The following is a 26029-nucleotide window of genomic DNA, read 5'->3' on the forward strand; positions in this document are numbered from 1 at the left end:
GGCTCCGCCCCGCGCCACGTGACCCGCGCGCCCGCCTGGCCCAGCCCCGCCTCCAGACCGGCCGTTGGCCGACGTCCGCCGCGTTGCCATGGTAACCGCGGGCGCTGCGGTAAGGCCTGCCGGGGCGCGGGGAGGCGGGGCTAGCACTCCTGGGGGCGGAGCTCGGGCGGGCAGCTGCGGGGGCGTGGGAGCCGCGCGGAGGCCGAGTGGTCTTGCACTTCGTAGCCGACGGGCTTTCGTGACTCAGTGCGGAGAAGCTGCGGTTTCCTTGCGCACCACAGCTGACCCCGAAGTCTGGGGCTGAGCCGCTAAGAGCGGACGGGACCGAACCAATCTTATTTTGCTTCATTCTTATCATTATCTCTGGGAAATTTGTAAAAATCTGTGACACGTCTTTGTGTATAGTTAAAAGCTATGAACGCTCCCTTCTCGACTTAAGCTGGGCTCCTCCATCTTCTCCAAAATACAGAGATCAGGATCGTAAGCCTCCTACCGTTGAACAGTTTTCCTGAAGCCTCTATTCTCTTTTTTTATTTTTTATTTTTTTTTAAGCCAGCCTTGCTCTGTGGCTCAGGCGGGAATGGAGTACAGTGGCGCAATCATAGCTCACTGCAGCCTCGAACTCTCGTCTCAGTCTCAAATGCCCTTCCTGCCTCAGCCTCTCGAGTAGCTGGGACTAGCAGGCCTGTCCCCAAACCCAGCTAATTTTTGTATTTTTTGTAAAGACGGAGTCTTACTGACCGGGAGCGGTGGCTCAAGCCTGTAATCTCAGCACTTTGGGCGGCCGAGGCGGGCGGATCACGAGGTCAAGAGATCGAGACCATCCTGGCCAACATGGTGAAACCCCGTCTCTACTAAAAATGCAAAAGTTAGTTGGGCATTGTGGCGCGCGCCTGTAGTCCCAGCTACTCGGTAGGCTGAGGCAAGAGAATTGCTTGAACCCGGGATGCGAGCCGAGATCGCGCCGCTGCACTCCAGTCTGGCGCCTGGCGACTGAGCGAGACTCTGTCTCAAAAAAAAAAAAAAAAAAGATGGAGTCTTACTATGTTGCCCAGGCTAGTCTTGAACTCCTGAGCTCAAGCAATCCAGCTGCCTCGGCCTCCCAAAGCGCTGGGATTACAGGCGTGGGCCGCCACAACTGGCCTCAAGAATGTGTTCTAATGTTCAGATCTATGTCCAAAAAATAAATTATATATATCAGGGGGGTGAGCAATTTAGGTCCAGCTTGCATGGGTCTCTGCTATACTTGAGGTCATCTGGGACAGCCCCAGGGCTGGGGACTGGAATGATCAGATGGCTCCCTCACTCCCCAATCTGGCATTGGGTGCTAGCTGTCAGCTCCAGCACTCTCCAGATGGCTTCTCCAAGTGGCCTGGGCTTCCTCACTACATGGTAGCTGGGAGCCAAAGAATATCCTCAGAACTGAACCAGCATCTCTTTTACTGCATTGTGTTTGTAGAGGCAGCCACAAGTCCTAAGGACACCAACTCGGGGGGAGACTGTGGCAAGATTCTGGAAGAAGATGTGGGATTCAAAATACTGCTGTGGGAATTTTTGGAAAATCCAATCTGCCACAGTAATAATCTCCTATCCTGTTAATTCATCCTTACCTCATTCTACTTTGTATTTGTTTGTTTGTTTGTTTGAAACAAAGTCTCACTCTGTCACCCAGGCTGGAGTGCAATGGCATGATCTTAGCTCACTGCAACCTCTGCCTCTGAGTTCAAACGGATTCTGCCTGCCTCAGCCTCCCAAGTAGCTGGGATTACAGGCACCAGCCACCACACCCAGCTAATTTTTGGATTTTTAGTACAGACAGAGTTACCTTATGTTAGCCAGGCTGGTCTCAAACTTCTGACCTCAAGTAATCCGCCCACCTCGGCCTCCCAAAGTGCTGGGATTATAGGCGTGAGCCCCCTAGCCCAGCCTGTAGTAGTAATTTTTATACTTGCCTGATCTCCCCTGCTATGCAGTAAACTTCTAGAGTGCGCATTCTTACTTTTTCTTACCACGTACACTATCCTACAAAATGATTGACTCAAGTGCAGTTTTGACACTAAATTACGAGCTAACTTCATGAATGCAATATTCTTTCCATAAAGATGCACTAAATTCCAGCCTGGCCAACACAGTGACACCATGTCTCTACAAAAGGTAAAGAAAACAAAAATTAGCCAGGCATGGTGGCTGGCACCTGTTGTCCCAGCTTGTCAGGAGGCCTCAGGAGGATGACTTGAGCCCTGCAGGCAGAGGTTGCAGTGAGCTGAAATCACACCACTGCATTCCAGCAGTGGGGGAGTTGGGGGGTGGGGGACATGCACTAAACTGAAAATATCACAGAAGGTGAAGCCTGTCCTGTGCCTCTTTTAGTGCCCATTTCTGGGATAGTTTCATGTTTCAAGTAAGAGCCTGGGAATGAGTTTTTACTCTGGATAAACTTTGTGAATAATCCTTCCACCATTCTTTTTTTTTTTCTTTTTGAGATGGAGTTCCACTCTGTCGCTGGGATGGACAGAGGCTGCAGTGAGCTGAGTGGCCTAGTCTACATCCATTGGGAATCTTGCTGTACCTTCATCTTTCATTGTTGTAGCACATCCACTAAGAAAATGTCTCTATGTATAAAATGCTTTGTTTTCTCAAATAGACTGTTAGCCCATTGAGGACAGTGGGCCACCCATTTGATCTTCTAGTTCTATGTATTTCTAAAGTCCATAAAAATGTCATATAGGGAATGGGTGTCCAATAAAGTATTTATTGATGAAATACCATTTTACTCTTAAAAGAGTCATTTCTAATGTTTGGTTCATGTAAGTCAAAGAAAACAGGGACATAACACTAAAATAATATAACTTTAATACATTTTTTATTTTTATTTTTTTCTTCAGACAGGGTCTCGCTCTGTCATCCTGGCTGAAGTGGTGCCATATCGGCTCATTGCAACCTATGCCTCCCTGGCTCAAGAGACTTAACTTCCTCAGCATCCCAAAGAGCTAGGATTTGAAGCATGAGCCACTATGCACTCTGTTTATGTTTATTTTTATTTTTATTTTTATTTTTATTTTTGAGAGGGAGTTTCGCTCTCGTTACCCAGGCTGGGGTGCAATGGTGTGATCTCGACTCACTGCAACCTCCGCCTCCCGGGCTCCAGTGATTCTCCTACCTCAGCTTCCTGACTAGCCAGGATTACAGGCATGTGCCACCATGCCCGACTAATTTCTGTTTTTGGTAGGGACAGGGTTTCACCTTGAACTTCTGACCTCATGATCCACCTTGGCCTCCTAAAGTGCTGGGATTACAGGTGTGAGTCATCGCAACCATCCCTTATTTTTATTTATTTATTTATTTTTGAGACAGAGTCTTGCTCTGTTGCCCAGACTGGAGTACAGTGGCATGATCTCGGCTCACTGCAACCTCCACTTCCCAGTTCAAGTGATTATCCCACCTCAGCCTCTCGAGTAGCTGGGACTACAGGCATGTGCTACCACACCCAGCTAATTCTGCATTTTCATTAGAGATGGGGTTTCTCCATGTTGGTCAGGCTGGTCTCAAACTCTCAAGCTCAGGTGATCCACCTTCCTCGGCTTCCCAACTGGGATACAGGCAGGAGCCACCATGCCCGGCCAATTTTTGTATTTTTCATAGAGACAGGGTTTTAACATATTGGCCAGGCTGGTCTCAAACTCCTGACCTTGTGATCCACCCGCCTCAGCCTCCCAAAGTGCTGGGATTACAGGTGTGAACCACCACACCAGGCCTTATTTTTATTTTTTGAGAGGGAGTCCTGCTCTGTCACCCAGGCTAGAGTGCAGTGGTGTGATCTTGGTTCACTACAACCTCCGCCTCCCAGGTTCAAATGATTCCCCTGTCTCAGACTCCTGTGGAGCTGGGATTACAAGCATGCACCACCATGCCCTGCTAATTTTTGTATTTTTAATAAGAGATGGGGTTTCGCCATGTTGGCCAGGATGGTGTCGCACGTCTGACCTCAGGTGATCTGCCCCTCTTGGCCTCCCACAATGCTGTGATTACAGGCATGAGCCACCATGCATAGCCTAAACTAACCTTTTAAAAAGATCTAATCTTCTATCTCATTTCTGTGCTTAGACTTTTGAAATCTTTTCATTCAAGAAATCCAGAAGCCCTGATGAAAAAAAATGATGATATGCTTTTATTTTTTTTATTTTTATTTTTTTTTCTTGTTAAAAAAATACAACATTGGTCATCATTTTCATTAAACAGACCTTTGTGATTTTACTGATTTATATGAGCGGTGCTAAATTACATGATTTATAAGGCTTGACACAGGAAGAATACATTGAGGTATATGGGAAGAAAGGGATATGAATACAAGAGAAATGTTAAATCAATGACTAAGGCACACATTTTGGATGTGAATCATAGATCTACCGCTGTGGCTAGAACAACCTATATGCACATTGATTTCAGAAAACGATCCATTGCTGGTAAAAGTAGAGAGGGCTGGGCTTGTGCAGTCCCCTGGTTCTCCCCACACCACTTCAGAGAATTAGCATCACGACACAAGAACAGTAGGCGGTAGAGGCTCCCCAGCACCGAGTCCGGTGAAGCCATACATGGTTTGCTGTTTACTTCAGCTTCCAGCATTGGCTTTCATTTCACAGTGAGGAAGTCAGTTGGTGATCTCTAAGAAATCCCCAAGCACCTGGCGTTGGGAAGGTCCCTCTGTTAAAGAAGTATTCTTTCTTTCTTTATTATTATTTTTTGAGACAGAGCCTTGCTCTGTCGCACAGGCTGGACTGTAGTGGTGAGATCTCAGCTCACTGCAACCTTCGCCTCCCAGGTTCAAGCCATTCTCCTGCCTCAGGCTCCCAAGTAGATGGGATTACAGGCATGCACCACCACGTCCAGCTAATTTATATATTTTTGGTAGAGACAGAGTTTGGCTATGTTGGCCAGGCTGGTCTCAAACTCCCAACCTCAAATGATCCACCCGCCCTCGGTCTCCCAAAGTGCTAGGATTACAAGAGTGAGCCATGGCATCAAGCCAGGAAGTGTTCTTTAAACATTACAGATAAACATACTGCAGCAGGGAGTTGTAGAGGCAATTCTGATTAGCCAAGGGCTGAAATCCCCATCTCAGACACCCAAGTCAGCTAAAAATAGTAAGTTATCACTGCAAAAACAATTCAAAAGAAAAAAAGTTTATGGTAAAATAGGCACAAATCAATTTCATTATAACTAAAACTCCTTAATTTAAAAATATAGTACTAGAAGATCATCCACCCAGAGACTTGTATTTAATAGGACCGAGAATTGCTAGTGTTGGGGGAGATACTTTATACGGTGGCTGGAAAGCAGCAACAGAGATTACATAAAATGGAAATAGCAGTACTTCCACAGGACTTTTAAAAAGGAGAGGGAAAATTAATGAAAGTGACATGCATCAAACAAACCAAGAGGCAGTGTTGAAGTCACCTCCACGGAGCTGTAAACTCAGAAGGGTTTCCTGGTCATACATGGTCAATTAGGGTCAAGTCTGAAATAATCTAGATAATGACCTAGTTTTCCAGCTCACTCAGAGCTAACCAATCTATAACACTATCATACTTTTCTTTATATTTTTTGAGATGGAGTCTTGCTCTGCCACCCAGGCTGGAGTGCAGTGGCACAATCCTGGCTCACTGCAACCTCCGCCTCCCAGGTTAAAGCAATTCTCCTGCCTCAGCCTCTCAAGTAGCTGGGACTACAGGTGCACGCCACCACACCCGGCTAATTTTTGTATTTTTAGTAGAAACAAGGTTTCAGCATGTTGGCCAAGCTGGTCTTGAATTCCTGATCTCAGGTGATCTACCCACCTCGGCCTCCCAAAGTGCTGGGATTGCAGGTGTGAGCCACCGCACCCGGCTACCACACTTTTTTTTGTTGTTATTGTTTTGGTTTTTCCTATTTCTGCTATTACATTTTCAAGGATAAATTTGCTGGCTGCATTCATGTATTTATAACCAGTTCTCCTGGTTGTTACACCTATTCCAGATTCAATCATGTATATCACTCCCAACATCTTACAGGAGTACAGTCTTTTCATGTTACCTAACAGAGCTGCGGGAGAGAGCTGAGGAAGGAGGCCTCTCTTTCAATACACTTTTTTTTTTTTTTTTTTTTTTTTTTTGTGACAGAGTCTTGCTCTGTCACCCAGGTTGGAGTGCAATGGCATGATCTCAGCTCACTGTAATCTCCGCCTCCTGGGTTCAAGCAATTCTCCTGCCTCAGCCTCCTGAAAACCTGGGATCACAGGCACCTGCCACCACACCCGGCTATTTATTATATTTTTAGTAGAGACGGGGTTTCACCGTGTTGGCCATGCTGGTCTCAAACTCCTGACCTCAGGTAATCCACCCGCCTCAGACTCCCAAAGTGCTGGAATTACAGGCGGGAGCCACTGCATCTGGCCTTAATAGCAGTTTTCTTAAAGACAAATAGTGTTTCTTCAAAAGTCATCAAGCGAAGGTCTTGGCGAGGATCTCTTCATGCTGCTGCAAGTGAACTGTGCCAATTCCTACAGCGGGTACTGGCAAAGGGGGCCGGCTCACCAGATGGAGCTATAAGTGCAGCAGAGAAGAAATAAAATGACATTTTGACCAGATCAGACCTCTGCTTAGTTCCACCAAAACAGTGCATGTATTTCTCTTAGCTTGTTTAACCATAAATCGCCTCTTTCAAATAATGAGTTACACAGAATAGATTAAAGGGACAGGGCTCCGTGGTTCGATTCCTGTCACCCAGTGCTTTGGGAGGCCAACGTAGGCATATCACTTGAGGCCAGGAGTTTGAGACCAGCTGGCTAGCACGGAAAAACCTCATCTCTACAAAAAATACAAAAATTAGCTAGGCGTGGTGGTATGTGCCTGTAATCCCAGCTACTCAGGAGGTGGAGACACGAGAATCACTTGAACCCCGGAAGCAGAGGTTGCAGTGAGCTGAGATTGTGCCACTGCACTCCAGCCTAAGCAACAGAGCCAGACTTTGTCTCAAAAAAAAAAAAATAGATTGGAGGGAAATATGTCACCACTAACAACTAATGGAATGCCAGGCAAGATGAGACATGTTCTTGTCCTTTTTTTTTTTTTTTTTTTGAGACAGAGTCTTGCTCTGTCACCAGGCTGGAGTTCAGTGGCTCTATCTCGGCTCACTGCAACCTCCGCCATCTGGGTTCAAGTGATTCCTCTGCCTCAGACTCCTGAGTAGCTGGGACTACAGGCACGTGCTACCACACCTGGCTAATTTTTGGTATTTTAGTAGAGACAGGGTTTCCCCACGTTGGCCAGGATGGTAACAATCTCCTGACCCCGTGATCCACCCAACATTGGCCTCCCAAAGTGCTCAGATTACAGGCGTAAGCCACTGTGCCCAGCCATAATTTGTCCTATTCTCAAGTAACTATTAGTTGATTCTAACTGTAGAGTTTATTTAATTAGAACTATTTACAAGAAAAATGATTTGAGCCTAACAAACTGGTATCAAATGAGTGAACTGAGTTCTAATGTAAGCAGAATAGAAATACATACACAAGTATAATTGGTTTTCACTTTCTAAAAAACAATCTAGCCTCCTAAATGACAAGGTAGATAGAACAGGTCTTGTTTGCAAAATAAATTAAGGGCCTACTTACCTACTAACAGAATAAAAAAAAAAATCAAGAAGTATAACTGGTTTTTTTGTTCTTTTTTGTTTCTTTTTTTGAGACAGGGTCTTGCTGTGTTGTTCAGGCTGGTCTTGAACTCCTGGGTTCAAGTGATCCTCCTGCCTTGGCCTCCCAAAGTACTGAGATTACAGGCATGAGCTACTATGCCCAGGCAAGAAGTATACCAGTTTTGATGTGCAGAAGCCCAGCTGCGCTGATGGATGATATGATACTGATCTGTGTTCCCACCAAATCTCACGTGGAATTGTAATCCCTAATGTTAGAGGTAGGGCCTGCTAGGAGGTGACTGGATCGTGGGGGTGGGTTTCTCATAACTGTTTTAGCACCATCCCCTTGACACTGTCCCTGTGATCTTGAGTGAGTTCTCATGAGATCTGGTCATTTAAACGCATGTGGCACAGCTTTCCAGCCCTCCCTTGCTCCTGCTTTCACCATGTAACACGCCTGCTCCCCACTTGCCTTCTGCCATGATGGGAAGCTTCCTGAGCCCTCCTCAGAAAAAGAAGACGCCATGCTTCCTGTACAGCCTGCAGAACCATGAGCCCAATAAACCTCTTTTCTTAGAAATTACCCAGTCTTAGGTATTTTTTTTTTTTTTTTTTTTTTGGGGACAGAGTTTCGCTCTTGTTACCCAGGCTGGAGTGCAATGGCACAATCTCAGCTCACCGCAACCTCCGCCTCCTGGGTTCAAGCAATTCTCCTGCCTCAGCCTCCTGAGTAGCTGGGATTACAGGCACGCGCCACCAGGCCCAGCTAATTTTTGCATTTTTAGTAGAGACGGGGTTTCACCATGTTGACCAGGATGGTCTCGATCTCTCGACCTCGTGATCCACCCGCCTCGGCCTCCCAAAGTGCTGGGATTACAGGCGTGAGCCACCGCACCCAGCCTTTTTTTTTTTTTTTTTTTTTTTGAGATAGAGTGTCACTCTGTCGCCCCGGCTGCAGTGCAGTGGCATAATCTCAGTTCATAGCAACCTCCACCTGATGGGTTCAAGGGATTCTCCTGCCTCAGCCTCCGGAGTAGTTGGGATTATAGGCACCCAACACCACACCTGGCTAAATTTTGTACTTTAGAGAGGGATTTTACCACATGGGCTAGGCTGGTCTCAAACTCCTGACCTTAGGTGATCCACCTGCCTTGGCCTCCCAAAGTGCTGGGATTACAGGCATGAGCCACCGCACTGGCCTCAGGTATTTCTTTACAGCAATGTGAGAACAAACTAATACAATGGGCTTGGAATGAGCGTTATTGGGTGTATCCAGTCCCATACTGTAAAACAAGTCTGCTCCTCCTCCGGCTTGACCAAGGCTTATATAAGACATGCTGAGGTAGTGGGATGGAGAGCCAAAAGGTAAGGGCTTTTACTTTGTTGAGTATAACTACCTATTTTTGAGACAAAGTCTCACTCTGTTTTCAGGATGAGTGCAATGGTGTAATCTCGGCTCACTGCAACCTCTGCCTCCAAGGTTCAAGCAATTCTCCTGCCTCGGCCTCCTGAGCAGCTGGGACTACAGTTGCATACCACCAGGCCCAGCTAATTTGTATATTTCTAATTTGTGTATTTCTAGTAGAGATGGGGTTTCACCATGTTGGCCAAAATGGTATCCATCTCCTTACTTTGTGATATACCCCCGTTGGCCTCCCGAAGTGCTGGGATTATAGGCATGAGCCACCATGCCCAGCCAAGTATAACCATTTTTTTAAACATGATTTTAATATGTTGATGACCAAAATGTTGTTATGCAACAAAACAAGAAAAGAAAAGAAACACGTAGGCCATGCATGGTAGCTCACATCTGTAATCCCAGCACTTTGGGTGGCTGAGGTGGGCAAATGACCTCAGATCAGGAGTTCGAGACCAGCCTGGCCAACATGGTGAAACCCAGTCTCTACAAAAATATAAAAAATTAGCCAGGCATGATGGCAGTAACCTGTAATCCCATCTACTGGGGAGGCTGAGGTGGTAGAATAGATTGAACTTGGGAGGTAGAGGTTGCAGGGGGCTGAGATCATTGCATTGCACTCCAGCTTTGGTGACAAAGCAAGACTCTGTCTCAGAAAAAAAAAGGAAAGAAACATGTGTGTGTATATATATATATATATATATATATATATGGCCCCATAAGCACTCAACAGTTTCTTCTGCAGGAACAGCCTAAAACTAGATTTTATATTTTGGTTTACCTTTAAAGAATTGAACTGGCAATAGGGAATAAACTCATTTGTTGATGTTCCAAGAAAAACATGCACACAAAACACTCCCGGAGAAAAAGTGTGATTACCTTGCAAGCCAGCTGTTTTTCAAACCTTGGAGAAACAAAAGACCACGGACCCATGTTCTGAGGTTCCTCCTGACTCCAAATATGATCTATGAGAGAAGAAATTCATTTCAGCACCTCAGGTAGACACATGCAGACCGTCCCCAATTTACTATGATTCCACCTACGATGGATTTTTCAACTTTAAAATGGTGTGAAAGCAATTCACGTTCACTAGAAACTGTACTTCAGGTACCCACACAACAATTCTGTTTTTCACTTTCAGTACAATAAATCTGATAAATTATTTGAGATATCTAATACTCCACTATAAAATGTAATAAATTTTGTGTTAAATTATTATGCCTAACTGGAAGCTAATGTGAGTGTTCTGAGCATGTTCAAGGCAGGCTAGGCTAAGCTGTGATTGGTAGGTTAGGTGTAGTCAATGCATTCTTCTTTTTATTTTAAGTTCAGGGACACATGTGCAGGATGTGCAGGTCTGTTACCTAGGTAAACGTGTGCCACGGTGGTCTGCTGCACAGATCACCTAGGCATCAAGCCCAGCATCCATTCACTATTCTTCCCGATGCTCTCCTTCCTCCCCCGTGACCCTCAGATAGGCCCCACTGTGTGATGTTCCCCTCCTTGTGTCCATCTGTTCTCATCATTCAGCTCCCACTTACAAGTGAGAACATGCAATATTTGATTTTCTGATCCTGCGTTAGTTTGTGAAGGATAATGGCCTCCAACTCCATCCCTGTCCCTGAAAAAGATATGATCTCATTCCTTTTTATGGCTGCATAGTATTCCCTAGTGTATATGTACCACATTTTCTTTCTTTCTTTTTTTTTTTTTTTTGAGACAGAGTCTGGCTCTGTCACCCAGGCTGGAGTGAAGTGGCACAGTCTTGGCTTGCCGCAACATCCGTCTCCCAGGTTCAAGCAATTCACCTGCCTCAGCCTCCAAAGCAGCTGGAACTACAGGTGTGCACCACTATGCTTGGCTAATATTTGTACTTTTAGTAGACATGAGGTTTCACCATGTTGGTGAGCCTGGTCTCAAACTTCTGACCTCAGGTGATCCACCTGCCTTAGCCTCCCAAAGTGCTGGGATTACAGGCATCAGCCACTGCACCCGGCCTATATTTTCAACTTAACAGTATTTTCAACTTACAATGCAATTTATTGGAATGTAGCCTCATCGTAGGCTGAGGAGCATCCGTCCACCAAAAAAGGAAGGGAAATATATAGAGACAAGCTTAGAGAGATTTCTCTCTATATATTCAAACTCACTTAAATATATGCTTTTCCAGCATGGCAGAGCGTTGCTTGTCTCTTTTTTTCCTGGCAACTACAGTTATGTATCCACCACCTCAAACATGATAGAGAGCAGTTCTGTCCACCCCACCCCGAGAATTTCCTCAGCCTGACCTTTCGTAGTCGACTCCAGCTCCCATCCCCACCACTGAACATCACTGATCTTTTCTCTATCCCTACAGTTTTTTCTTTTCCATAATGTCCTATCAGTGAAGTCATGCAGTTGCAGGGTCTGGCTCCGGAGCTGTCAGATGCATTTGTGAATGACTCATGCTGTTGTGCACAGCAATGGTTCACTCCTTTCTATTGCTGAGTAGCACATGATATGGATGTGCTACTAATTGTTTATTCATTCACTGGTTGAAGGACGTTTTGGCTGTTTCTGGTTTGGGCCAATTGTGAATAAAGCTGCTATAAACACTTACCAACAGATTTTTCTGTAAACCTCTTTAATGTTATTTTTTGAGACAAGGGCTCATTTTGTCACCCAGGCTGGAGTGCAGTGGTGTAATCACAGCTCACTGCAGCCTCAACCTCCTGGGCTCAAGTGATCCTCCCACCACAGTCTCCCAAGTAGCTGGGACTACCGGTGCATGCCAGCACACATGGCTAATTTCCTCCCTCCCTCCCTTCCTCCCTCCCTCCGGTGCATGCCAGCACACATAGCTAATTTCCTCCCTCCCTCCCTCCGTTCCTCCCTCCCTCCCTCCCTTCCTCCCTCCCTCCGGTGCATGCCAGCACACATAGCTAATTTCCTCCCTCCCTCCCTCCGTCCCTCCCTCCCTCCCTCCCTCCCTCCCTCCCTCTTTTTGTAGAAAAGAGGTTTTGCCACATGGCCCAGGCTATTCTTGAACTCCTGAGCTCAAGTGATCCACCTGCCTCAGCCTCCCAAAGTGCTGGCACAGGCATGAGCCACTGTGCCTGGGCTATTTTTCTTTTGTAATTAAAAAAATGTCTTTGAGAGAATGGGTCTCACTCTGTCACCCAGGCTGGAGTGCAGTGGTATGATCATAGCTTACTGCAGTCTTGAACTGCTGGGCTCAAGCAATCTTCCCACCTCAACCTCTTGAGTGGGCTGGCACTACAGGCACGTGCTACCACGCCTAGCTAATTGCTTTTAGTTTTTGTGGAGACAGGGTCTTGCTATGTTGCTCCGGCTGATCTCCAACTCCTAGCCTCAAGTGAAACTTCTGCCTGGACCTCCCAAAGTGCTAAGACTACAAATGTAAGTCACTGTGCCTGGCCTGTGAATGTGTTTTCATTCATCTTGCATAAATACCTATGAGTGAGATTGCTGGGCCATATGGTAACTCAGGATTTAACTTTCTAAGAAGATTAAGGTTTTTGCAGCTTGCACCCACCAGGAGCAAATGAAGGTTCCAGTGGCTCTGCTCCTCATCAATACTGAACAGCAGGAGTCTGTTGTTTTGTTTTAGTTTTAACCATTCTAATAGATTCTAATAGGTGAGTGGCCATGGCTCATTTGGATTAATTTTCATTTATCTTATCGTGAGTGATACCGAGCATCTTTACGAGTGCTTATTTGCTGTCCAGTTCTTTGGAGAAGTGCCTACTCAAAGCTTTTGCACATTCTGAAAAATTGGATTATTTATTTTCTTTGGGTTTATTTGTTTGTTTTGCTTTTTTGTGAGAGACTCTCTGTCGCCCAAGCTGGAGTGCAATGGCACAATCACGGCTCACTGCAAGCTCCACCGCCTGGGTTCAAGCGACTCTCCTGCCTCAGCCTCCCGAGTAGCTGGGATTACGGGCGCCCGCCACCATGCCTGGCTAATTTTTATATTTTTAGTAGAGACGGGGCTTTTCCATGTTGGCCAGGCTGGTCTCAAACTCCTGACCTTAAGCGATCTGCCTGCCTTGGCCTCCCAAAGTGCTGGGATTACAGGCATGAGCCACTGTGCTGGGCCTCTTTTTTGTTTTTGTTTTTGTTTTTTGAGACAGGGTCTTACTCTGTAGCCCAGGCTGGAGAGCAGCAGCAAATCTGGGCTTGCTGAAGTCTCAGCCTCCCAGGCTCAGGCGATCCTCCTGCCTCAACCCCACAAGTAGCTAAGACTACAGGCACACACCACCACACCCAGCTAATTTTTATATTTTTAGTAGAGATGCAGTTTTGCCATGTTGGCCAGGCTGGTCTCGAACTCCTGACCTCAAGTAAGCCGCCTGTCTCAGCATGCCAAAGTGATTGGATTACAGGTATAAGCCACCGCACCTGTCTGAGATTCAATTTTCTTTTTTTTTTTTTTTGAGACGGAGTTTCGCTCTTGTTACCCAGGCTGGAGTGCAATGGCACGATCTCAGCTCACCGCAGCCTCCGCCTCCTGGGTTCAGGCAATTCTCCTGCCTCAGCCTCCTGAGTAGCTGGGATTACAGGCACGCACCACCATGCCCAGCTAATTTTTTGTATTTTTAGTAGAGACGGGGTTTCACCATGTTGACCAGGATGGTCTCGATCTCTTGACCTTGCGATCCACCCGCCTCGGCCTCCCAAAGTGCTGGGATTACAGGCTTGAGCCACCGTGCCCGGCCCGAGATTCAATTTTCTAATAACCTCCACCACCTCTTTTCATTTAAGAGTTGGCCAGGAGTGGTAGCTCACGCTTCTAATCCCAGCACTTTTGAGAGGTTGAGGAAGGTGGATCATGAGGTCAGGAGTTCAAGGCCAGGCTGACCAAAATGGTGAAACCCCCGTTCCTACTAAAAATACAAAAATTAGCTGGGTGTGGTGACACACGCCTATAATCCCAGCTACTCAGGAGGCTGAGGCAGGAGAATCACTTGAACCCAGGAGGCAGAGGCAGTGAGCCGAGATCTCACCACTGGACTCCAGCCTGGTGACAGAGCAAGACTTCATCCCCCACCAAAAAAAAAAAAAAAAAGAGTGGAAATAGGTTTCGGCTATCTGAACATCAAAGACCCCGAACAAGAGCAACCCTTTACCTTTAACATGTTTGTATTTGCTCATCTCTTGCTGTAAAGAATCCAATGGGAAGGGGCAGAGCTCCTCTACTCGGATGATGGCAAAGTCGTGCTTCTTGGCCCCCAGAGATTCTCTTTGCTTCATCAGGGAGTAGAAATGTTTGCCAGAGCAGAACACAAGGGTCTTAACCCTGTTGGATAGAAAAGGAACAGCAGGGTGGAGGAGAAATTTTTCAAGGTAAGAATTGTGTCAGAATAAAGGGGAGACTACAGATTTAAAGGTCTGGCAAACAAGGCAGGGGGAGCTCTGCAGCTGGGTTCAGTCACTGGCTATTCCTGGAGATCCTTCTTCAGCAACGTATGCCTCCAAAGTCCACTCTCCCACCCACACTTAACTCCCACTCCACTGACTTAAAGGACTTACTTATATTAGGATAGAGTAGGCTGGGCGCGGTGGCTCATGCCTGTAATCCCAGCACTTTGGGAGGCTGAGGCGGACAGATCACCTGAGGTGAGGAGTTCAAGACCAGCCTGGCCAACCTGGTGAAACCCCATCTCTACTAAAAATACAAAAATTAGCAGGGCATGGTGGTAGGTGCCTGTAATCCCAGCTACTCGAGAGGCTGAGGTATGAGAATTGCTTGAACCCAGGAGGCGGAGGTTGTAGTGAACCAAGATCGCACCAGTGCATTCCGGCCTGGGCAAAAGAACCAAACTCAGTCTCAAAAATAAAAAAATTAAATAAAAATACGATAGAGGAGATCTGTGCCACTTGAGATCTCTTAATGCGAACTACTTTTCCCACTAATTAAAATTCTACCACAGAGTATGAAACAGATATACATATCTTACTTTTTTGGATCTACAGATGAATCCCCAATGACCGGGTTAAATGTTGTTCCTGGTGCCATTTCTTGAAGAGCTGACACAGCTGCCTATGAGAGAGAAGAGGCCACACATCCAGCAAGCAACAGATAGAAGTGACACTGTCACTAACGCGGGTCGCTACCAAACATAAGTGTCAAAGTTCTGGCCTAGCACTGCAAGGAAGCACATATACTAACAGACACAGCACCTTGTCAAAAAATATCAGTTCTGTACACTTCAGAGTAGAACTAGGTTTCTGAGGTTGCATAAAATAGCCTTTTGGAATCTCAACACTTTGGGAGGCCAAGGCAAGAGAATCGCTTGAGGCCAGGAATTCAAGACCAGCCTGGGCAACATAGTGAGACTCCCTTCAAAACCCCTACTCCACCCTCCCCATTGCTGCCCTGTCTCTATTTAAAAAACAAACAAACAAACAAAACAACAGGCCAGGTGTGGTGGTTCACACCTGCAATCCCAGCACTTTGGAAGGCTGAGGTGTGCAGATCACCGGAGATCAGGCGTTCGAGACCAGCCTGGCCTACATAGTGAAACCATGTCTCTACAAAAATACAAAAATTAGACGGACATCATGGTGAGTGTCTGTAATTCCAGTTACTCGGGAGGCTGAGCTGGAGAATTGCTTGAACTGGGAAGGCAGAGGTTACAGTGAGCCAAGATCGTGCCATTGCACTCCAACCTGGGCAACAGAACAAGACTCCATCTCAAACAAAACAAAACAAAACTGGCCAGTTACAGTACTCCAGTTTGTGATTCTAGCACTTTGGGAGGCTGAGGCAGGTAGATCACTTGAGCTCACAAGTTTGAGACCAGCTTGAGCAAGACGGTAAACCCTATCTCTACAAAAATATATGAAAATTAGCTGGGTGTGGTGGCACGTGCTTGTAGTCCCAGCTACTCAGGAGGCTGAGGTGGGAGGATAGCTTGAATCATGGGAGGTGGAGGTTGCAGTGAGCCATGATCAAACCACTGCACTCCAGCCTGGGCAACAGAGTCTGACTTTGTCTCAATAAAATAGAAAAAGGCTGGGTGTGGTAGCTCACACCAGTAATCCCAGCAGTTTGGGAGGCCAAGACGGGAGGATTGCCTGAGGTCAGGAGCTTGAGACCAGTCTGACCAAAATGATGAAACTCTGTCTCTATTAAAAATATGAAAATTAGCTGGCCGTGGTGGTGTGTGCCTGTAATCCCAGCCACTCAGGAGGCTGGGACAGGAGAACTGCTTGAACCCAGGAGGTGGAGGTTACAGTAAGCCAAGATTGTGCCATTGAACTACAGCCTGGGACATAAGAAACTCTGCCTCAAGAGAAAGAAAAAGTACAAAAGATTGCCTTTTGTACTTGTCTTGGCAGCATATATACTAAAATTAGAACACCACAGAGGAGGTGAGCACGGCCGCTGCAGAAGGATGACAAGAAAAACTTAAAAATATATTTTTAAAAAGATGATTACCTTTTGCCTGGTGCCACAATATAATTTTAAGAATCAGGTGGCGGCCGGGCGCGGTGGCTCAAGCCTGTAATCCCAGCACTTTGGGAGGCCGAGGCGGGTGGATCACGAGGTCAAGAGATCGAGACCATCCTGGTCAGCATGGTGAAACCCCGTCTCTACTAAAGGTGCAAAAAATTAGCTGGGCATGGCGGCGCGTGCCTGTAATCCCAGCTACTCGGGAGGCTGAGGCAGGAGAATTGCCTGAACCCAGGAGGCGGAGGTTGCAGTGAGCCGAGATCGCGCCATTGCACTCCAGCCTGGGTAACAAGAGCGAAACTCCGTCTCAAAAAAAAAAAAAAAAATACAAAAATTAGCCAGGCGTGGTGGCACACACTTGTAATCCCAGCTACTCAGGAGGCTGAGGCAGGAGAATTACTTGAAACCAGGAAATGGAGGTTGCAGTAATGGAGTTCGAGATCATGCCATTGTACTCCAGCCTGGATGATAGAGCAAAACTCTGTCTCAAAAAAAAAAAAAAAAAAAAATACTGGGTATGGTGTTGCGCACCTGTAGTCCCAGCTACTCCAGAGGCTGAGGCCTCGCTTAAACTCAGAAGGCAGAGGTTACAGTGAGCCAAGATTATGCTGCTGCATGCTAGCCTAGGCAACAAACTGAGACTCTGTCTCAAAAAAAAAAAAAAAAAAAAAAAAGCCCCATCAGAAAACTGATGCTAAAGGCATTGCATTAGCTCTTCCTAAATGTTCAGTGATGCTTCCAGGCTTATGAGGTCACCTCGAAATATATAAGGTTGTTTGGGAAATATTGGGTAAGAAAGAACCAGTAAATGAACCATAAATGAACAGATGCTATTGGTGAGACTACTTGAAATCCATTTCCTGCTATTGACTAGATACTGACTCCCAGGGCCCGGCTAGGTTAGGTCAAGTAAGGTACCTGGTGTAAAAAGTTTAAGGAGGCACTGATTTTAGGGCTGTTAAAGTATCGCCCCCAAGAATGAGTACCTCCCTATTCCCCTCTGAATGCTAAAAACTGCTTAAAACAACAAGGCCAGGCATGGCGGCTCATACCCATAATCCCAGCACTTTGGGAGGCTGAGGCAGCTCGATCACTTGACGCCAGGAGTTCGAAACCAGCCTGGCTATCATGGCGAAACCCCATCTCTAATAAAAATACAAAAATTAGCTGAGCATGGTGGTGTGCTCTTGCATGTAATCCCAGCTACTTGGGAGGTGGAGGCAGGAGAATCACTTAAACCCAGGAGTCAGAGGTTGCAGTGAGCCCAGATTGCACCACTGCACTCCAGCCTGGCTGACAGAGCAAGACAGTGTCTCACAAAAATAAAAAAGGGCCAGGTGCAGTGGCTCACACCTGTAATCCCAGCACTTGGGGAGGCTGAAGTGGGTGGATCACCTGAGGTCTAGAGTTCAAGACCAATCTGACCAACCTGGAGAAACCCCGTCTCTACTAAAAATACAAAAATTAGCCGAGTGTGGTGGTGTGCGCCTGTAGTCCCAGCTTACTCGGGAGGCTGAGGCAGGAGAATTACTTGAACCGGGGAGGCGGAGGTTACGGTGAGCCGAGATCGCGCCACTGCACCCCAGCCTGGGCAACAAGAGCGAGAATTCATCTCAAAAAAAAAAAAAAAAAAAAGAAAGCAGCAAAGTCAGTTGAAACTAAAAAGGTGTTCCTGTAATTTAAATATAATAGATATGGAAAATAGAAAAGAAAAGGAGTGCAAACAATGAGAAAAGGAGGAAGGCTTATTCATCAGTTTCTTCTACTTACAGGGAGTCTGAGTAACATCTTAGGAGAAGCAACAATGAGCGGCTTTCTGAAGCTCCGGACCATCTGCCTTCTCAGCACGTGGAAGTACTGCGCGGGGGTTGTTGGGTGAACCACAAACATGTTCACCGTGTCTCCATCCACCCCCTCTTCCACACTGTCACACATCTGGGAGAGAAATGGCAGGAAAGAAGAACGTTCAGGTCATCTATTTCAGTCACAGTCACAATGGGACAGCCAAAGAGAAACATGGATGCTCTCAATTGTAGCAGAAAAGCCATTTCCCAACATCACAGAAATATGACAGCAGGTAAATCTAGGAACTGTGAAGTATTATCCAAAGGAGAGTTCTGATGGCTTTCTCCACGGGCCCAATTCTGGGTCATCTAAGATAACTGTTCCCAAACATAGCTGATAGCAAGAATCATCTGGAAAGGATTTAAAAAAAAAAAACCAACATATTCTGATTACTGTAGGGCTAAGATAGGGGAAGGAAGCACTATCAGAACCTCACTTTCCTAAGGAAATAATCAAAATCATTGTGTGTGTGTGTGTGTGTGTGTGTCTGTGTGTCTGTGTGTCTGTGTGGTTTTGTTGTTGTTGTCTGTGTGGTTTTGTTGTTGTTGTTGTTGTTGTTGTTTTTGAAACAGTCTTGCTCTGTCACCAGGCTAGAGTGCAGTGGCGTGATCTTGGCTCAATGCAACCTCCGTCTCCCGGATTCAAGTGAGTCTTGACTCAACCTTCCAAGTAGCTGGGACTACAGGTGTGTGCCACCATGCCCAGCTAATTTTTGTATTTTTAGTAGACACGAGGTTTCACCATGTTGGCCAGGATGATCTCAATCTTTTGACTTTGTGATCCGCCCACCTCAGCCTACCAAAGTGCTGGGATTAAAGTCATGTGCCACCACACCTGGTCGTGTGTGTGTGTGTGTGTGTGTGTGTGTGTGTGTGTGTGTGTAAGACAAAAACAAAATAAAAAGCAGCTAATAGAAAAGGTTGAAAAATTGAGGGCAAGGAAGTTAAAGCTCAGAAGATCCTGGTGGGACAGAAAGCCAAGGCATAACTCCTAACCCTACCCCAAAGGCAATGGAAAGAAAGAAAGAGAGTTGACAAAATCTGGAGAATTCTTTTTGTTGTGTTGTGAAGTCTCACTCTCTCGCCCAGGCTGGAGTGCAGTGGTGCAATCATAGCACACTGCAACCTCAAACCATGGACTCAAAGCAATCCTCCCACCCAAGCCTCCTGAGTAGCTAGGACTATAGGTGCCTGCTACCACACCTGACTAATTTTTAAATTTTTGTAGAGATAGGGTCTCGTTTTGGTGCCCAGGCTGGTCTCAAACTCCTGGGTTCAAGCTATCCTACTGCCTCAGCCTCCCAAAGTGCTGGGATTATAGGCATGAGCAACTGTGCCTGGCCTCAATCATGATAATCTTCCTTTTTTATTTTTTTGAGATGGAGTCTTGCTCTGTTGCCCAGGCTTGAGTGCAGTGGCGTGATCTCAGCTTACTGCAACATCCACTTCCTGGGTTAAAGCAATTCTCTGCTTCAGCCTCCCAAGTGGCTGAGATTACAGGCACCCACCATCATGCCCGGCTAATTTTTTGTATTGTTCGTAGAAACAGGGTTTCACCATCTTGGCCAGGCTGGTCTGGAACTCTTGACTTAGTGATCTGCCTTGGCATCCCAAAGTGCTGGGATTAGTCATGAGCCACTGCACCAGCGTATTTTCCCTTTGTATACTCCCTGATTCTCCTGAACCTTCACTCCAACCCATAAACCTGCTTAATCCCCACTTTCTCCCTGTTCCACGTCTGCTGGGAATGTAGCTGGAGGCAACATAGAATCACACCAATGGTCTCACTTTAAAATCCTGACCAAGAATCTCAAGTGGACCCTTAACACTCTTAGACTCTTTTTTTTGAAAGGGAGTTTCGCTCTTGTTACCCAGGCTGGAGTGCAATGGCACGATCTCGGCTCACCGCAACCTCCGCCTCCTGGGTTCAGGCGATTCTCCTGCCTCAGCCTCCTGAGTAGCTGGGATTACAGGCACGCGCCACCATGCCCAGCTAATTTTTTGTATTTTTAGTAGAGACGGGGTTTCACCATGTTGACCAGGATGGTCTCGATCTCTTGACCTCGTGATCTACCCGCCTCAGCCTCCCAAAGTGCTGGGATTATAGGCTTGAGCCACCGTGCCCGGCCTAACACTCTTAGGCTCTTAAACTCTGTTTCCCTAATTCACTCATTCTCCTTTTTTCCCAGGTGACTAATTCACACCTTTAAACTCAGGACCTCCTCCTCCATCACCAGTCTCAACTAATGACTAAGAGCATGTCCTCACACACTGTCACCTGCACCCATCTTCTCTGCCTTCCATCCATTGCCACCAACCATGCTCCTGTCTATAGTTAATTAATCCATCATGTACTAGAGCCCGTCCCATCTTACCCATGCGAGGAAATCACTCAGTTATTCTATCCTCATGCCTGTATCACCATTCTCTTCTTCGCTGCCGGATCATGCCTATCACCAAACAGACAGGCCTTATTTCCTATCTTTAACACAAAACAAAGGCCAGGCGCTGTGGCTCACACCTGTAATCTCAGCACTTTGGGAGGCCAAGGCAGGAGGATCACTTGAGGTCAGGGGTTCAAGACCAGCCTGACCAACATGGTGAAACCCTGTCTCTACTAAAAATAGTATCAAAACAGGGCATCATGGCATGCACCTGTAATCCCAGCTAATCAGGAGGCTGAGGCAAGAGAACTGCTTGAACCTGGGAGGCAGAGGTTCAGAGAGCTAAGATTGTGCCATTGCACTCCAGCCTGGGTGACAGAGCAAGATACCATCTCAACACACACACACACACACACACACACACACACACACACACAAACTCTTGAAACAAATTTCTCCACCAAATACTGTCCCATTTTCCATTTTCTTGTTCTATTTACAGAAATACTCCTCAAAAGAGTTAAGTTGACTTTCCTCCCTTTTTTTTTTTTTTTCTGAGGCAGGCTTTGGCTCTCTTGCCCAGGCTGGAATGCAGTGGTGCAATCCCAGCTGACTGCAACCTCCACCTCCCAGGCTCAGGTGATCCTCCCAACGCAGCCTCCCAAGTAGCTGGGATTACAAGTGTGCACCACCACACCCAGCTAATTTTTAAATTTTTATTTTTAGCAGAGAAGGGGTCTCACCATATTGCCCAGGCTAGTCTCAAACTCCTGAGGAAGGGATCTACCTGTCTCAGCCTCCCAACGTGCTGGAATTACAGGTGTAAGCCACCATGCTCTGCTTACTTTCCTCCTTTGAATAAGTTCCAGAAATCTACCAACAGGATGGTGACTGTAGTTAATGTATTAAATACCGGAAAATTGCTAAGAGAATAGATTTTAAATGTTCTCATCACAAAAAATGGAGAGTATGTAAGGTGACAGGTCTGTTAATTAGCTTAATCCAATCACTTCACAAGATATTCCTGTATCAACACATTTTATACCATTAATATATATAATTTTTCATTTGTGAATTAAAATTTTTTTTTTTTTTTTTTGAGACGGAGTTTCGCTCATTACCCAGGCTGGAGTGCAATGGCGCAATCTCGGCTCACTGCAACCTCCGCCTCCTGGGTTCAGGCAATTCTCCTGCCTCAGCCTCCTGAGTAGCTGGGATTACAGGCACGTGCCACCATGCCCAGCTAATTTTTTGTATTTTTAGTAGAGACGGGGTTTCACCATGTTGACCAGGATGGTCTCGATCTCTCAACCTCGTGATCCACCCGCCTCGGCCTCCCAAAGTGCTGGGATTACAGGCTTCAGCCACCGTGCCCGGCCCTAAAATTTTTTAAATAAATACACTTCCTTTTCTCTAGAATTAGGAATCAGGGGTGTCCAAACTTTTGGCTTCCCTGAGCCACAGTGGAAGAATTGTCTTGGGCCACACATAAAATACACTAACACTCACAATGGCTAATAAGGTTTAAAAAAAAATTGCGGGCCTTGAGCGGTGGCTCACGCTGGTAATCCCAGCACGTTGGGAGGTCAAGGTGGGCAGATCACCTGAGGTCAGGAGTTCGAGACCAGCCTAGCCAACATGGAGAAACCCCATCTCTTTAAAAAAAAAAAAAAAAAATCACAAATAATGTTTTAAGAAAGTTTGCAAATTTATACTGGGCCACATTCAAAGCTGTTCTGAGCCACAGGTGGCCCATGGGCCACAGATTGGACAAGTTGCTCTAGAGACTTCTTTTTCTCTGTTGCCCAGGCTGGAGTGAAATAGCGCAATCTCAGCTCACTGCAACCTCTACCTCCCAGGTTCAAGCAATTCTCCTGCCTCATCCTCCCAAGTAGCTGGGATTACAGGCACTCACCACCACGCCCAGCGAATGTTTTGTATTTTTAGTAGAGATGGGGTTTCACCATGTTGGCCAGGCTGGTCTCGAACTCCTGACCTCCCAGCCTCGGCTTCCCAAAGTGCTGGGATTACAGGCATGAGCCACCACACCAGGCCTAGATACTCCTAAATATGTCCCAGACAGACTTTTGTCCCTCCCACTCCATGAAAACCACAGTCATCAACCATCAAATGGACTCTTGATTTCTAAATCCAGTGGTTCATTCTTACGCCTCATCTATCTATTTATGTGCTTTTAGTAGAGACAGGGTCTCACTATGTTGCCCAGGCTGGTCTTGAACTCCCAGGCTCAAGCAATCCTCCCACCTCGGCCTCTCAAAGCGATGGGATTACTTCACTCCTCATCTTAATTGGCATTGACACTCCCTCTTCCTTGATATGTTTCCTTCACTTGATTTCTAAGACCTTCCTCCCACCTCACTGGTGGCTCCTTCTTCACCTCATTTATTCTTCCTTCTGCATCCTCTGAGGTTGGATTATCCCAGGGCTTAGAGCTCAGGCGCCTTCTCTCCTCCACTGTGCACACTGCTTTGATGACTTCATCCAGACTCACGATTGCCAATGTCATCTAGTGGCTGGTGACTCCAAAATTGCATCCACTACCTACTCATTTCCTCTATTTCTTCAAATATTAGTATTTTATATTTCAAATGTCATTCTTTAGTTTATCTACTACTACTTTAATCTCTTTTTGAATACAATTCTCCATGTCATTAGTAATATAGTTCTGCTGTTCTATCTACCTATCTATTCAGCTATCAACTATACATTTTAGCTGCACATATGCCAAAAGCATTAGCGATATGAAGTACTTGGGGTGACATGTATTGATCTCTCTACTTATTTATTTATTTGAGACAGAATCTTGCAGTACTTGATGTGACATGTACTGATATCTCCACTTGTTTATTTATTTCAGACGGAGTCTTGCTCTGTTGTCCAGGCTGGAGTGCAGGGGCACGATCTTGGCTCACTGCAACCTCTGCCTCCCGGGTTCAAGCGATTCTCCTGCCTCAGCCTCCCATGTAGCTGGATTACAGGCATAAGCCACCACACCTGGCTAATTTTTGTATTTTTAGTAGAGATGGGGTTTCACCGTGTTGGCCAGGCTGGTCTTGAACTCCTAACCTCAAATGACCTACTTGCCTTGGCCTCCCAAAGTGCTGGGATTACAGGTGTGAGCCTCTCCATTTATTTTGAAATGAATCAAAAAATGAGATTGATTGATGAATACCAGAATGACAGAAGAATAGATATGTGACAACACAAGTATAATAAAAATTAATGGTGAATTCTAGGGAGTGGGCATATGAGTATTGACAGTAAATTCTTTTCAATTTTTCTGCATATAAGGACAATGGCTATGTCTGGGAGGATATTTACAATATTTTCATAACCAGTCAGGGGTGGTGGCTCATGCCTGTAATTTTAGCACTTTGGAAGACTGAGGCAGGCAGATCACTTGAGGCTGGGAGTTTCAGACCAGCCTGGCCAACATGGAAGAACATCAATCTCTACTAAACATACAAACATTAGACGGGCATGGTGGCATATGCCTGTGGTCCCAGCTACTTTGGAGGCTGAGGCAGGATAATCTCTTGAACCCAAGAGGCAGAGGTTGCAGTGAGCCAAGCTCACACCACTGCATGCCAGCCTGGGCAACAGAGCAAGACCCCATCTCAGAAAAAAAAAAAAAAAAAAAAGCTCTTTAGGGGATTCTGATGACCAGCCTGGTATAAGAACTGCTGATCCTGGACAAGAGAACCACTTTAATTGCCATAAAACTCTGATATTGTTGTTTCTGAGGCATTATGTTTCCAAAGAATATTGACATTCCATCAAATCTGTTTCGCTCAAATACTAAGATACTGTACGGTTAGGTGGGCGTTAAGCTCTCTGCAGGAGGTAGGAAAGCACTATGAAGCAGGAAAATGATTCTTTATTTTTAGTTACATTTTTATTTTTTTTGAGACAGAATTTCGCTTTTGTTGACCAAGCTGGAGTGCAATGGTGTGATCTCGGCTCACTGAAACCTCCGCCTCCTGGGTTCAAGTGATTCTCCTGCCTCAGCCTCCTAAGGAGCTGGGATTACAGGCATGCACCACCATGTCCAATTAATTTTTTCGTATTATTAGTAGAGATGGGTTTTCTCCTTGTTGGTCAGGCTGGTCTCAAACTCCTGACGTTAGGTGATCGGCCCACCTCGGCCTCCCAAAGTGCTGGGATTACAGAGGGGAGCCACCGAGCCTGATCAGGAAAACAATTATTTGACTCCAGAAGATACTCCCCTTACCTGCAGGAAACGCTCTATCCGACAGGATGAATGATCTGGCCCTGCCCCGTCGTAGCCGTGCGGAAGAAGGATGACAATGCCACTTTGTAGGAGCCACTTGGCCTCTCCTGGAAAAGCACCATGTGGGATGTAAGAGCTCTCAAAGCAGGACACAGTGGCCTGATGTGACTTGGCCAGGAAAACCAATGTTCGTTTTCTGCCTGACCCCCAAAAACCGCTTTTATTACATGGACTTTCTAAAACTGTTATGCTATACTCAGGGAAATGTCCATTTTGTTGAATGAAAACCTATCAGGGGCTGGGTGTAGTGGCTCATGCCTGTAATTCCAGCACTTTGAGGGGCTGAGGTGGACGGATCATTTGAGGTCAGGAGTTCAAGACCAGGCTGGCCAACATGGTGAAACCTCCTCTCTACTAAAAATACAAAAATAAGCCGGGTGTGGTGGCACACCTGTAGTTCCAGCTACTCAGGAGGCTGAGGTGGGAGAATCATTTGACCCCAGGAGGTAGAGGTTGCAGTGAGCTGAGATCATGCAAGCCTGGGTGACAGAGTGAGACTCTGTCTCAAAACAAACAAACAAACAAACCGTAACCTATAACAGTGTAGGCCCTGGGCTTTTACAAGTGGAGGACAATCTCAAAGGGGAACATTCCTGGCTTCCTGGACAGCACGTGCCACTCTGTCATCACTGCAGGCACCATTCTTGAAAGAACGGGCAGCTCCCGGCCAGGTGCAATGGCTCTTTGAGAGCACTTTGGGAATCTGAGGTAGGGGATCACGAGTCAGGAGTTCAAGACTGGCCTGGCCAACATGGTGAAACCCCGTCTCTACTAAAAACACAAAAAATCAGTCAGGTGTGGTGGTGCACGCCTGTAATCCCAGCTACTCAGGAGGCTGAGGCAAGAGAATCACTTGAACCTGGGAGGCAGAGGTTGCAGTGAGCAGAGAGCACACCACTGCACTCCAGCCTGGGGGACAGAGTGAGACTCCATCTCCAAAAAAAA

General features: G+C 46.3%; 1 protein-coding gene and 1 non-coding gene across 2 annotated transcripts in view; one reads left to right on the top strand and one right to left on the bottom strand.

Annotated features, from left to right (window-relative positions):
* Positions 1–4145: 4145 nt before the first annotated feature.
* Positions 4146–26029, bottom strand: part of DHTKD1 (dehydrogenase E1 and transketolase domain containing 1) — a 60266-nt gene continuing 38382 nt past the window's right edge. Inside the window, exons 12-17 of the mRNA XM_003930616.4 lie at positions 25025–25131; positions 18315–18479; positions 15046–15128; positions 14215–14384; positions 9965–10050; positions 4146–6578 (exon numbers count right to left, since the gene is read on the bottom strand). Of these exons, the coding sequence (XP_003930665.1) occupies positions 6477–6578; positions 9965–10050; positions 14215–14384; positions 15046–15128; positions 18315–18479; positions 25025–25131 (713 nt within the window). The 3' untranslated portion in view covers positions 4146–6476. The remainder of the gene's footprint in view (positions 6579–9964; positions 10051–14214; positions 14385–15045; positions 15129–18314; positions 18480–25024; positions 25132–26029) is intronic.
* Positions 16414–16515, top strand: LOC120367642 (U6 spliceosomal RNA). Its single transcript, XR_005581971.1, has one exon. It is a non-coding gene; the product is annotated as a U6 spliceosomal RNA (small nuclear RNA).

The sequence above is a fragment of the Saimiri boliviensis genome, chromosome 8 (genome assembly GCF_048565385.1).
Source record: "Saimiri boliviensis isolate mSaiBol1 chromosome 8, mSaiBol1.pri, whole genome shotgun sequence".
Taxonomy (NCBI): Eukaryota; Metazoa; Chordata; class Mammalia; order Primates; family Cebidae; genus Saimiri; species Saimiri boliviensis.